This window comes from Nuphar pumila, chromosome 5, assembly GCF_984573655.1.
Source record: "Nuphar pumila chromosome 5, dmNupPumi1.hap1.1, whole genome shotgun sequence".
NCBI classification, from domain to species: domain Eukaryota; kingdom Viridiplantae; phylum Streptophyta; class Magnoliopsida; order Nymphaeales; family Nymphaeaceae; genus Nuphar; species Nuphar pumila.
Window position 1 is genome coordinate 44,621,606 of NC_143253.1, and position 15,127 is coordinate 44,636,732.

The window sequence follows — 15,127 nt, forward strand, 5'->3', positions numbered from 1 at the left end:
TGAGCTTCATAATATATACTATCATTTACCTCAATTTAAGTGAGATTTAACTTCTGTTAATGTCAACTAAAAGAACAGGTCTCTGTTTCGCAGTTTTAGGGCCCATATCAGGAAATTCAGAAATATGAGAACTTCTGGGATTAAGAGCAAATTATTGGCCCTTAAATGGAAATTTCCCTTATTTATTTGAAAGAAGCTCTGGTTTACACATGGCATACCTGATTTCCCTTTGGTTTAACTGATTAACGTTATTATGTTCTTTTTTATTAGCCCTTTTTCTAAATAATGCATGAGGTTCATTTCTTTAATGAAGACAAAAGATTTTTTTTTTATTAATGTAGTTGGCACAAGCAACTGAGCAAGAACACGGACAGCAAACAATAAATTCAGGAAAAGGAACACAAAAGTGTCACTCACAGCGACACCGCTCATCGACATCCGTACAACCAATACGTTGAGTATACATTCATGCTGATTTTAAGCTTTTCTGGTAAATAAAAAGAACCACCAAGGTCTTCTCAATTCACCGACCTGCAGTTAGTCCTGATCTCACCATCATTGCCGGTGAGAGGCTTGATGTCTCCCATCTTGATCATGGCAGTGACAAAGTCTGCAATGAAGGCAACAGGGTCTTCACTGTAAGCCTGAACTTGGGAGTCTGTGGAGCCACCATTGAACAGTTCTTGGTCAGAGTGAAGCAGACCCCTCTTAGCAACCAGGTTCTTGTAGTAACTGTTGTCAAAGCATGTTGGAGTCTGAATGTCAAGAGGTGCCAGATTATTGTCTCCTGAGCCCGCAGCGCTGGGGCAGTTTGCTCTCCTTGTGTTAGCAAAGAAACCATCTATGTTGGCTTCATTATAGATGTGATTTCTGAAGGTGGTGCATCTTGCCTGGCCAATGGTGTGAGCCCCTGCTTTCACATGGGTGTTAGAGAGAGAGAGAGAGAGAGAGAGAGAGAGAGAGAGAGAGAGAGAGAGAGAGAGAGAGATTTGTTTGGTACCTGATAATGCAACCATATCTTGGACAGAAAGACCCTGGTTTGCATAGCTAGAGATGAGTTGACTGAGGCTGCTAGTTGGAGGTGGGATGCTGGTGTTAGCTGCAGCTTGGCTAGCTGTCCTGGCATCCCTTCTTCCCAGCTTCACATCCCAACTTGGTCCTCCTAACTGATTCAAAAGCATGTCACTCACATGAATACTTTGCCAAAAACAAAAACGTTTGCTTATTGTTAATCTATTATTCATTGGTTTCCCTGGCCTTTGCTTACACGACCAAAGTAAAGAAAGACTAGACAAGAATCAATAGTTTCAATAACACTCACCGACACAACAGAATCTCTAGCAGTGATGGCAAGGATATCCGCACATGAGACAACACCAGGGCAGACCTCCTCCACCGCAAACTTGATGGCATCAATTACCTCAAACCCTCTGACAGAGTTCACATTTGGTCCTGCCCTTTTCTCTCCTGTGAATGTAGGTGTATCATCTAGCAGAATAGAGCCGTCACAGCCCTACAATAGAAAATAAAAATGAAATCATTAAATATTTTAAGACTTACGACATGCTCAATCAGTATCCCATGCATGAAGAAATAAGTTGCTAAAGTTGCCTAGAGTAAGCTTAGAGAGAGAAAGAAAGTCTGGTGCCATGTGCCAATGTATGGATGTAGCATCAAGCTGTGTAATAGCAAAGGAACATGGTTGTGAGGATTATACATTAACAAAGCAATCATGGAAGAATAGACGAAGCAGAGAGGCCCCCATTCGATTCTCGTTGTTAACAGCATTCTCAACCTGAGATTGAATTGTAGAGAAGAGGTCCGGACAAGAGTCATAGTAGAAGTCAGGAGTAAGTTGCGCATAGGAGCTCCCAAGGAGAAGGGCTAAAAGAGAAAGAGTGACTGCAAGTGTAGAGGAAGCCATTGACAATGCCAAAGTAGCGGACTACTTTTGCTTACTGAGGCACAAGGTGTGTTGTGGAAATGCTAATGTTAGTTCCCTATATATAAGAGCCAGGTTTCATAACGTGTGAGTCACATTGACTTAATCCAACTGGGTCCCTCACCCCTCCCCACCTAAGACCTCACCAAGGGCTTCCACTTTCATCCGTTTTTTTTTCTTTTTGAATTTTTGGTGGGAAGTTACACGGGAAGAAGTCAAAAACCAACTTGGGAAACATATGATCTAGTTGGTACCTAACACAAATTAAGTACCGTTCTTTTTTAAATCCAACCATTCACCTAGACCACACCCATGCGCATCAACTATTCCAGTGTTGAAATGGGTGGTCTAGATGCACTGTGCAGCACATTTTAGTAGTTTGACTCGTAACCTTTTTTGTCTTTTCTCCTTTTCTCTTTTGGTTCTTGTATCTTCCCTTGATGGATCGCAATCAATGCTATAATTGTACAGTTGAAAAATGTATGTAAAGATACACGTTTAAATTAGAAAAATGAGTGCGGCATGATGGCTAGAAAAATTTTGCAATGTATTTGAATATTGTCAATACATATAAAAAAGGTGACAAGTGTATGTCTTAGTGACATGCTGCAACTTCAAATCTTCAGTTGACAGTCATAAATTAGTTGCGACGTAATAAAGAACAGAAGATCATTATTAGCCTTTGGGCCATGAGTTGCTAATTAATAAATATTTTGGCATTGTTTTGGTTTTATAAATTCATGATGGACCCTTAGAAGTATCTTGTTTAGAGGTCATCTAATTCGCTGCTTAAAACCTGTGATGACCATCCTAGCCAGAGTGAAGCCTGATTAATGTCTCTAGGGTAGGAGGGGACTGGACTTGAGTAACTTGCCTTGATTTAGACATGATATTAAACCCATCTTGACTCCATTGTATTTGGTAACCAACTCCACAAAAGGCCAACCTCTCTCTCTCTCTCTCTCTCTCTCTCTCTCACCCGTGAATCACGGTGGTGTTTCTAGTGTATGGTAAGTAGAAACCATGGCTGGAAACACAAAGAAGTGAAGAAGTGGACCTAACAGATTATTGATTGCCTTGTGACATTATTTTATAATATCTTATGGATTTTAACAAGTACAAAAGTTGTTTCAATACAACAATGCAATTATCTAAACCTTGAATGCGCCACCTATCCCAAAGATGGACTTATATTGGCTCTTTATATTTTGTTCTGTTAATCGTCCCTTCGCTGTTCCTGCGTGGTTCAACCCTATATTGTTGGTACCACCATGCGGTAGCCTTCACAAAATCCAAAAGTTTTTATGGACATACATTAGAAATGGCTATGGTGTAAACATGAAGAATGGTGACCGTAAGAGCAGTATATTGTTACAAATGTTGGTCGCTTTGAAAATTTGGTATGATGTTAACTAGACACTGGTCCAAACTTGCAAGAGCATGGACATTGATTTTCTGTTGGGTAAGTGTACTTTATCATCTCAACAGTGACATGTTACCAGCACCAACATTACAAATATTGGAAAAGTTACTTGTTTTGACCAAGTTGGTTATTATAATCAAAGCTAGAAAGATAAGCCACTCTAACTCTGATAAACTAGTTAAAACTCTTCAGAACCAACTGATGTTCAAGTGTAGCCTCCCTTATCAGTTCAACAATCAACTGATATTACTTTCCCTCTTTCTCTCTCTCAAAAAAAACGACTGTGTTATCAAAGTATAATTTTTATTGCATATGACTGAACGTTTCAGTACCTAATGCTTGCAAATGAGGTTTGCAATTAATAGCACATCTCCATCGGAGTTGTTATACCTTCTTAAAAAATGCATGAATAATGCTGGAAGATCTTGAAGTTTGAAAAAATGCATGGATCCTTTTCACATTTGATGTACAATTTCCATCAAACAAATATAAATATATATAACCAACTGCAAAACACAGACTCAACTTTGAATATCAGAGAGAAAAAGACATAGGAAAGCAAAGAATGGTTTTTTTATGTTAGCAGTTGATTGAATGATTGATTGATCTATTGCATGCAGAGATTTCAAGTAGAATAATTTCTAAGTTAATTACTATTCATTTTTCCTTCTAAATGATTAACAACAATGACATAGGTAAGGATGTCAACACCCGCAATAACTAAGAGACAAAGGTCGGCAACCTTATCATAACGGCAAGCTGTACTTGGTCAATCTTTTCCACACACGCTGGTTATTTATAACCATTTTAATGGCAACAGGATGACACTTGGTCAGACATCTAGCAGTCACTTATCTAGTGCTGTTTGATTAGACCAAGGTTGTTAAATGCGTTGAGGCAAAGCGAGGCGTTGAGCCTGTTATGAAGCAAGGCGTAAGCCTCGAGGCGTTGAAGCGTAAGCTTCATGATCAAAATAATAAAATATATAATATTAATAAAATAATGAAAATTTTAAATAAAAACTAATAATAAATAATAAATGATAGTATAAAATAAATTGTGTCTTCACAAGATCTATGATGGCAAATGATGGACAGCTGTGGTTGTGAGTAGGATAATCCAAATACAGAACCGACCCATAAACTTCGGATCAAGCATGCCCCACCATATCCAAACCACTTTATCCCGATCTGTACTCTGAAATGGCGTTTCTGTAAATTTTGGAAAACACAGTGTTGTTTGAGAAGCAAGAAACGGGAAAGAGCCAAGTCGCCAACCACCTCTCCGATCCGAAAGCCTCTCAACACGTCGCACTGAAGAACCGCCACCCGAGAAAAAATGCCACCACCGCCATCGGGAAATGCAACCGCACCAGCAAACCCTAGCGCTAACGTCGACCTCGACGAAAGAGGGGAAGCGCCTCCTCTCCACCTCCCTCGCCTCCCTCCTCCTCTTCATCCTCTCCTTCTTCTGCTGCACGCCCTCCTCACTCCCCCCTCTCCGCTCCGCCCACTTCCAACCCAATACTCTGATCCTTAACCCTAACCCAAACTCCGCCTCCATCTCCGCAGTCCTGCACCCTCCCTCCCTCGCCTACTTCATCTCCGGCTCCAACGGCGACTGCGACCGCGTCCTCCGCTTCCTCCACGCCGTCTACACTACAAGAAAATGGTTAATTAGTGACATAAATTTGCGACGGATTTTTTCCGTCGCTAATTAGCGACAGATTAGCTAGAGAAACCTTTCTTCATGAATCTATCGCTAATTCGTGATGGATTAGTGATGAAACAACTTTCACTGCTAATCCGTCGCTAATTAGCGACAGATTAACGACAATAATTTTTTATCGCTAATTCTTAATACAAGAAAACCATTTTAGCGAAGGATTTAGAGAGGGAATTTTGTTGTCGCTAATCCGTCGCTAATTAGCGACGAATTTGGCGACAGAATATATTTCGTCGCTATTTTGGTATTTTGATTTACGACGGCTTAGCGACGAAATTATTCCGTCGCTAAGCCATCGCTAAATGTCGCGTAAATCCCTAATCCCATCCCTCTTTCTCTTTTCCTGTTTCGCTGTCTTGCTCTCGCTCGCCACCCTCTCCCTCTCGCCGCCCGTCGGCCTCTATCCGGCCCCCACCGTCCACCGCTCGCCAGCCGCCGCTCCCCGTCAGCCTCCCGTCACTGCCCGACGACGTGCAGATAATCGCTTCCGTCGGTAGGGGGTCGACCCCCCCCGCGTTTCCGGATGGGGGTCGACCCCCTTACATTATCGGCAGGCAAGGGGTCACCCCCCTTGCGTTTCCGGCAGGCAGGGGGTCGCCCCCCCTGCGTTTTCGGCAGGGGGTCGACCCCCTGCGTTTCCGGCAGGGGGTCGACCCCCCTGCATTTCCGGTAGCAGGGGGTCGACCCCCATGCGTTTCCGGCAGCAGGGGGTCGCCCCCCTTGCATTTCTGGCAGCAGGGGGTCGCCCCCCTGTGTTTTCGGTTGGGGGTCGGCCAACTGCATTTTCGGCAGGGGGTCGACTCCCCTGTATTTCCGGCAGCAGGGGGTCGCTCCCCCTGCATTTTCGATAGGGGGTCGACCCCTTGTGTTTCCGGCAGCAGGGCGTAGGGGGTCGCTCCCCTGCATTTCCGGCAAGGGGTCGACCCCCTGCGTTTTCGGCAGCAGGGGGTCGCATCGCCCCCCTGCGCTTCCGACAGGGGGTCGCCCCCCTGCGTTTTCGGCAGCACATCACAGGGGGTCGCCCCCCCTGCATTTCCGGCAGGCAGGGGGTTGCCCCCCCTGCATTTTCGGCAGGGGGTCGCCCCCTGCGTTTTCGGCAAAGGGGTCACCCCCTGCGTTCTGTGAAACTGCATCAGCCTCTTGTTTTTTTTTCGGCAGGTGGTGACTTCATTTTAACACAATGTTTTTTGCAGATTTCTCAACGGAACTCGCTTGTGCCCTGCTACCCGTGGTAAGTAAGTGACAAAAACAATGCAAATCGGGTAAATACCCGTGGTGAGTAAGTGATGCAAGTGCATCACATGTTATTTAATTTATTGGATGTAACACTTTATTGTTCACACACTCACTTAGTTGTTGATATCTAGGACTACTTTGTTGGAGTTCGGAGATCATGCTGAGCATGATTTTAATGTATGCTAATAGAAGTGTTCTTATTTTTGGAGTACGAATTCCATGCTAGGCATGGTAGTAGTTAGCGGGATATTGAAGTGTGTTTGCTGCAGGTACATGTTTGACATTTGTTTGATATGAATGATTTCGATGTATAGCAATGTTTGATGTAATTGTATCCATGCTTGCATGTAGTTACTTTCAATTTGATTATGTCTTCCATGTAAAATTGTATAATGAAAGCATGCTTCAAATGAATGTATCGTGTCATGAATAGTTTGCACATGAAAATATTAAGTTATCAATGCATGCATCATAATTCTTGTGATTGTATGACATCATATATTGCATGATAAATTTGATATTTTCTTCATCATAGCATTCTGATGGTTCTCTTTTAACTGGTTAAGATACTATTCGTAACATCATACGACAAAATGACTGCAAACCGTGAATGGATGTACCGTAGGATAGTGGACAATGAGTTATCGCATGAATATATGGATGGCGTTGACAGTTTTATTGAATTTGCAATGGCAAATGTCAGTACAATGGATCCCACAGGTCTGATTAGGTGTCCTTGCAAGATTTGTAAGAATAATCGATTTGTAGAACCTCATGGCGTTAGACATCACCTATACAGGAAGGGTTTTGTGAGTGATTATCAAAATTGAATGTTTCATGGAGAAGAATTTAGAAACAATTTTGATGCACGGGTGAATGTGGAGCACGATAATCCATATATGAATTTGATATTTGATATTTGATGCCGCAGGAACAAAACTGGGTTCTGCTATGAGTCCTAGTGATGTAAGAACTACAGTAGATGAAGAATCACCAAACGATGCAGCTAGTAGATTTTATGATTTACTTAGAGATGCTGATGAGCCACTTTGGAACGGTTGTGAGAGTCACACTATCTTGTCTGCAGTTCTTCAACTAATGAATTTAAAGTCCGAGTATAATTTGAGTCAATTATGTTTTGACCGTTTGTGCATGATTGTGAAGAGTATGTTGCCCAAAGATGAGAAATTGCCACAAAATTTTTATCGTGCGAAAGTTATGGTCAACGCTCTAGGTATGGGGTATAAAAAGATAGATGCTTGTCCAAATCACTACATGTTGTATTTCAAGGATCAGGAAAACAACATATCATGCCCGTCATGTGGGCATCCTCGGTTCAAGCCAAAGACAAGAGGCAATGGTAGCATGAGATCAAAGGAAGTTTCATACAAGTCGCTTCGCTATTTTCCTATCACTCCTAGATTGCAACGATTGTATATGTCTTCAAGGACAACTAAACACATGAGATGGCATGCAAATAAAGTTCGACACGATGAAGACAAGATCACGCATCCTGTTGACGCTGAAGCTTGGAAGCACTTTGATCGTACTCATCAGAACTTTGCAATGGATGTGCGAAATGTTAGACTCGGTCTATGTACAGATGGATTTATTCCATTTGGGGGTAGATCAACTCCATACTCATGTTGGCCAGTATTTGTAACTCTATACAACCTTCCACCAAGCTTGTGTATGAAATGTCCAAATCTTTTCTTGTCTCTATTGATCCCTGGTCTGACCTCACCTGGCCAAAATCTTGATGTATATTTAAGGCCATTGATTGATGAACTAAAAGTACTGTGGGATGACGGTGTTACCACGTATGATGCCCACAAAAAACAAAATTTCAACATGAAGGTCGTTGTTCTATGGACAATCAGTGACTTCCCTGCATATGGTATGCTATCTGGTTGGAGCACACATGGGAGGTTGGCTTGTCCGTACTGCATAGAGGATTTCAAAGCTTTTAGATTGAGGCATGGAAAGAAGCCTTACTGGTTTGAGTGCCATCGTCGATTTCTACCCAGCGATCATCCGTTCCGACGACAAAAGAATGTGTTTAAAGCAGGCACAACTGAAACAAAAGGTTCATCCTCAAGATTGTCTGGCATAGAGATTCTAAGAAGATTGCGATACTTTCCAGATGTATTAACAGATGCCCACAGTCCTACACCCTTCCATGAATTTGGGAAGGATCACAATAGGACGAAGAAATCTATTTTTTGGGAACTACCGTATTGGCCGACCCTATTGATACGACATAATTTGGATGTGATGCATGTAGAGAAAAATGTGTTTGATAATGTGTTCAATACAGTAATGAATATTAAAGGAAAAACGAAGGATAATCCGAAGGCTTGTATGGATTTAAAATTAATATGTAAAAGACCAGAATTGAAACTCAAAGAGTATAATGGCAAAGTACTGAAACCAAAGGCAAAGTACATGCTCGGACCTGATCAAATAAAACATGTATGTCAATGGTTGAGACAACTGAGATTTCCAGATGGATATGTCTCTAACATTGCTCGGGCTGTGAAGATTGACGATGGACAGTTATATGGGTTGAAGAGCCATGATTGTCATATCTTTATGCAATGATTGATACCCCTAGCATTCCATGATATGTTAGACAAACCTATATGGGGGGTATTGTCTGAGTTGAGTGGATTTTTCAGAACATTGTGCACATCGAAAGTCGTAGTATCAGATGTAAAGAATTTCGAGGACTCTGTCATCACCACTGTTTGTTTGCTAGAAAAGATATTTCTGCCAGCATTTTTCGATGTTATGGAACATTTGATCATACATCTGCCATATGAACTAAGGGTTAGTGGCCCTGTGCAATATCGATGGATGTACCCATTTAAAAGGTATATGTTTTTTTATATTTGTCTCTTTAATGACAGATATTTAAAATTTGAAATGTATATTTTTGTCAGATGCATGTTCGGCCTAAAAAAAAAGGTTCGTAATAAAGCAAGAGTAGAAGGCTCTATTTGTGAGGCATACACTTTAGAAGAGATTTCAAATTTCTCATCTATGTACTTCGAACCTCATATTCCAACACGTTACACATGCCTGCCCCGTAACGATGATAAAGAACAAGTAACTGTACCTGACAAGCTGTCGATATTTCAACCACTTGGGCATGCATTTGGTAGTTGCCGATCAAGGCTATTGACAGATCAAGAGCAATATGCAGCACACATCTATATTCTTTTTAATTGCTCAGCGATCGACCCATACATCGAGTAAGTATATGTATATGCAACTCAATTATAAATTCTTTTATGTTCTATATGTGGATACATGGCTCGGTAATATAAGTATTTGTGGTTTGCAGACGATTTGATCTGGAGTTGCAAAACAAAGTTTCACATCTCACTGATGCAGAAGTACAAAAAGAACGTGAAACTAAGTTTGTGGAGTGGTTGAAACAGTTGGTAAAGAAGCTAACATAAATTTTGTACTTATAAACAACACTAAGTTACTTAATTGATCGTGATCACAATCATTGTTTATGTCTGTGCGTAGGTTCGCCATGGTGATGTTAAAGATCAAGGAATATGTGATTTAGAAAATGGTCCGACCAAAGTTGTGCAATGCTATAACGGGTATATCGTAAATGGTTATCGATTCCATACAAAAGATTACGGTATAAACAAATCAATGATAAATAGTGGCGTGTGTGTCAAGGGTAGCAGTTACGGTGAAAATGAACATGATTACTACGGTGTTATAGAGGAAATAATGGAGTTGACTTACTTAGGCATGAATAACTGGGTAACTTTATTCAAGTGTCATTGGTTTGATCCAACTGCAACAAGACTCGACAAAGCTTCAGGCATTGTGGAGGTGAATCATAAATCCAGGTTTGAAACATATGAACCATTCATATTAGCCTCACAAGCTCAACAAGTTTATTATACTTCATATCCGAGTATAAAAAAGTCAGATAGAAATGAATGGTGGGCAATTTGTAAGGTGAAGTCCAAACTATACCCCGAGTATGATCAGTTACAGGAAGATAAGTTAGTTGAAGACAACGATTACTATCAATGAGATGATGTCTATGACTTCGCTTATGGTCACGATGTTGCGCATGATATGCATGTCATATCTCCATTGGCCGATAAAACATTCATAGAGGAATGTGATCCAAATGATGTACCAAGTGAATGGGCAAACAATGAAGAAGAAAGTCAAACTAGTGACGAGGAAGAATTCTCAAGCTAGTGAGCAAAATCTTATACTACAAACCTCTATTTAAATGCATTGCATTACTTGATGTGAGTTGTATTGCAATACTTGGTGTGAATGATTAAAAATTTTATTTGAATGTATTGTAATACTTGATACGAATGATTCGAATGCATTGCAATACTTGATGTGAATGATTTGAATTATTTGAATATATTGTAATACTTGATGCAAATGCATGAGTTGTATTGCAACACTTGATGTGAATGATTAAAAATTTTATTTGAATGTATTGTGATACTTGATACGAATTATTTGAATGCATTGTAATACTTGATGTGAATGATTTACATTATTTGAATCTATTGTAATACTTGATACAAATGATTCGAATGCATTGCAATACTTGATGTGAATGATTTCAATTATTTGAATATATTATAATTTATGCAACAAATGATTTGAATTATTGCAATACTTAATGTGAATGATTTGAATTATTTGAATGCATTGTAATACTTGATGCAAATGATTTGAATGCACTGCAATGCTTGATGTGAATGACTTGAATGCATTGCAGTACCTGATATGAATGATTTGAATTATTGTAATACTTGATGCGAATGACTTGAATGTATTGTAATACTTGATGTGAATTATTTGAATGTATTGTATGACATATGTTATTTGTTAGAATATGGTTCGTGGAGGTTACAGTGGTCGCTCATCCAGTAGTAGCCAGGCCCAACCTTCATCTTCACGGGCTCCTGTGATAGGTATATTGATTAACTAATTGGATGCTTGATTAGTTCAATTGCACATTCTGAGAACTTCTAACGTATTTTTTTACATATGATGTTTCGCCTATAGACGACCCACCTACACCAGTTGATCACACAAGTCAGGAGCCAACACAGGAAGCATAGTCTTCTTAGTCTGGCACAAGAAGTCTCATTCGAATAGTGTATATCGATAATCGACCGTAAGTATTTTGTTTTCAATTATTGCATATCTTATAAATATTTTATATTGATATTTACCGTGTAATAATTCATGTGCAGCACGAGGTTTGAGCCACAAGAAGTAGTACGGGAGATTAGGAATTCACTTCTTCAACATCTACCAGGACCGGTTGCTCAATGGAAAGAGTACCCAAAGGAGGTTTAGACAGATTGTGGTCCTCATTCATGGTATACAGTTGTTCATCATAGTTAATGTGTTTCATATTTAATTTATTTAAGTAATGTTTACTAACTTTTTGAAAATATTTGTAGGCTTCGAATCGCTTCGCCACTACGGTGGAAGAAAATGATGCAAGGAAGGTGTGACTGAAGGTGGCTGCCAATCGATTTGTAGACATGCTGCACACTATGAAGACTGCAGCAAAAAAAGCATCTGGCGTAGTAGATGATCCATTACTGTGGAAGGGCCATGGCCCTATTACTATCAAGAAAGATTACTGGGATGAAATGTGCGATAAGTGGGTGGGAGATGCATTTAGAAATCGCTCTGCGAAGGCTGCACAAAATCGATCGAAGATGCCTGAAGCCCATCTACACACAGGTGGATCTAAGACATTTGGGAGCCACCTGAAGAAAATGGTAACTCATCAATATATAATATTAATTTTATAAGTATTGTTGCAAACTTGTGTACTAAATCTTTTGTCATTTAACTTTGCAGGAAGCAGAAAAAGGAGGCAGTGTACCATATAAGGATGTGTTTGTTGAAATACATAAACGGAAGACCATGGGAGTCTTCGTATCAGAGAAGGCGAGAACGACAATGGTATGTATTTATTCTATTAATAATCATTGCAATATATATGCAAGTTATCATAATGTTATCATTAATTATTAATGAATACTTTAAACATTATTTTGTAGGAGGCATATGAGCAACAAATGGTAGAGCGATATGGCGATGACGCTACTCAACATCCATCATTTGATCCTACAGCATGGGTGACTGCAGCAGGTGAACCCAAAAAAGGTCGCGTGTTCGGGTTTGGGAGTAATATGAACATATGAACACTTCACCAGTTATTGCTTCTTCCAGTTACGGCTCACCGACTTCTTGCGCCGATATAAGCTTCAAGCAGCAGACTATTCTTTCCGGTGATGATGTACGCCAGATCGTTACAGAATCACTGAATAACTACTTCAATGACACTGTCGCCCCCTTTCTCTGAAATGAGATCAACAATCTTGTTCTGAACACGGGATCTTCGATTCCAAGTCCCTTTCAGGTATAATCACATATTCAGTTTTTTGTCTGCCTTAGAACACATATGAGCATAATCGAATCACATATATAACTTTTTGCCTGCCTTAGAGCACATATGAGCATGATAGAATCACATACTGCCTTAGAGCACATATGAGCATGCTATAATAACATATAAAGTTTTTTTATTGCCTTAGAGCACATATGAGCATGCTATAATCACATATAAATTTTTTTGCCTGCCTTAGAGCACATATGAGCATGCTATAATCACATATTCAATTTTTTGACTGCCTAAGAACATATATGAGCATGATAGAATCACATATAAACTTTTTTTGACTGCCTTAGAACACATATGGGCATGCTATAATCACATATTCAGTTTTTTAACTGCCTAAGAACACATATGAGCATGTTATAATCACATATTCAGTTTTTTGACTGCCTTAGCACACATATGAGCATGATAGAATCACATATAGAGTTTTTTTATTGCCTTAGAGCACATATGAGCATGCTATAATCACATATAAAGTTTTTTGCCTGCCTTAGAGCACATATGAGCATGCTATAATCACATATTCAGTTTTTTGACTGCCTAAGAACACATTTGAGCATGTTATAATCACATATTCAGTTTTTTGACTACCTTAAAACACATATGAGCATGCACAAATCACATATAGAGTTTTTTTACTGCCTTAGAACATATATCATTTATGATAGAATCACATATAATTTTTTTTGCTTTGCCTAGCTTAGAGCACATATGAGCATGCTATAATCACATATTCAAATTTTTAACTGCCTTAGCACACATACGAGCATGATTGAATCACATATATAGTTTTTTGCCTGCCTTAAAGCACATCTGAGCATGGTAGAATCACATATAAAGTTTTTCTAGCTGCCTTAGAACACATATGAACATGCTTTAATCACATATTCAATTTTTTGACTGCCTTAGCACACATATGAGCATGATAGAATCACATATATAACTTTTTGCCTGCCTTAGCACACACATGAGCACATGATAAAATCACATATAGTGTGTAATTTATTTTATTATATTTTGTTTATCAATACTGACTGTTCTTTTCTTGTGTAGACTGCTAGCGATAATCAGCGTAGCGGAGCTGAAGGGACAGATAAAGGCAATGAATAAGAAGACGCACAAAATCTTGGCGATGATTAGAGAACTGTGTTGAAGAAGTTCTATTTTTTTATGTTTCCTAATTGTAATTGTTGAATTGTAAATAATTAAACTTGTTAATTTTAAGGTGGAACGATTAATTATTGTAGATTCTTTTTATATAGAATTTTTTGTGTGCTTTGTTTTTTATTTACAGGAAATATAAATTGTACAGGAAATATAAATTGTACCATTCTCGGTATTTAATTTTCATTTTTTTTTTATTTTTTTTCGTGTTTGGGACGGAACCATCAGTCGCTATTCATATAAATCTAGCGACGGCATAGCGACGGACGTAAATCCGTTGCCAAGCCGTGGTCGCCGTTTAGTATCGGCGGATTGGCGACGAAATACAGCGCTCGTTAGTCCGTCGCAATTAGCGACAGAATAAATCTGTCGCCAGTTAGCGTCGAAAAATTCGCGATGTAAGCATATCGTCGCCTAGTCGTCGCTAATCTATCGCTACGCCTGTTAGCGACGGAATGTTGTCGTCGCTAATCTACTGCTTTGTTGTAGTGCTACCACCCCAAGAACCGCTACCTCCTCCACCTCGACCTCTCCGCTTCCCAGGACCAGAGGGAGCGCCTTGCTGTATCCGTGCAGTCTGTGCCAGTGTTTCGAGTCGCCAAAAACGTGGATGTCGTCGGAAAGGCGGACACCGTCAACCCGCGGGGATCCTCTATCGTCTCCTCGACGCTCCACAGTGTGGCGATCATGATCCGGTATGCGGAAGGGTGGGACTGGTTCATCAATCTGTCCGCTACGGCATCTCCGGTGTCGTAGGCGAGGTTTTTCATTCCCTCCTCCCGCCTGCTACGACAATAAGTGGGCCACCATCGCCCGCATCTTCTCTGGCCGCACAGACAACGCCATCAAGAACCACTAGAACTCCACGCTCAAGCGCAAGTGCTCCACTGTCGGCAACCCTCCGGCCAAGCGATCCAACAGCTCTGGCGGTGCCAGCCCCTCTTCCGTCACCGCCGGCGTCCTCTGTCTCTGTCCGAGCAGCCCGTCAAGTTCCGATTTGAGCGACTCCAAACATGATGCGCACACCTTAGAAGCGAAGCGCATTTCGACTTGAGGCATGCACTTCACATGAGTGAAGCGTGCGTTTCAAGCCTGAAACGCTTCACTGCAACGCCTCAATACCTTGAGTGTGCGCTTCGCCTTTGAG

General features: G+C 40.4%; 1 protein-coding gene across 1 annotated transcript; it reads right to left on the bottom strand.

The window, feature by feature from the left end:
• Positions 1-388: 388 nt before the first annotated feature.
• Positions 389-1,971, bottom strand: LOC149837481 (peroxidase P7-like). The gene is made up of 4 exons (XM_090007396.1): positions 1,718-1,971; positions 1,322-1,513; positions 1,001-1,166; positions 389-910 (listed from the first exon to the last, which is right to left on the bottom strand). The coding sequence occupies exons 1-4, from the start codon at positions 1,922-1,924 to the stop codon at positions 519-521; spliced, it is 957 nt and encodes a 318-aa protein (XP_089863522.1). The 5' UTR covers positions 1,925-1,971; the 3' UTR covers positions 389-518.
• Positions 1,972-15,127: the final 13,156 nt, after the last annotated feature.

Bases quoted from the DNA above. Each gene is read 5' to 3' on its own strand.
- LOC149837481 (XM_090007396.1), bottom strand. From the start codon at position 1,924: ATGGCTTCCTCTACACTTGCAGTCACTCTTTCTCTTTTAGCCCTTCTC. The intron at 1,514-1,717 runs GTATAATCCTCA...TTTCTATTGTAG, and splicing joins TCCATGATTGCTTTGTTAAT to GGCTGTGACGGCTCTATTCT. The intron at 1,167-1,321 runs GTGAGTGTTATT...CTTTTGAATCAG, and splicing joins CTAGAGATTCTGTTGTGTCG to TTAGGAGGACCAAGTTGGGA.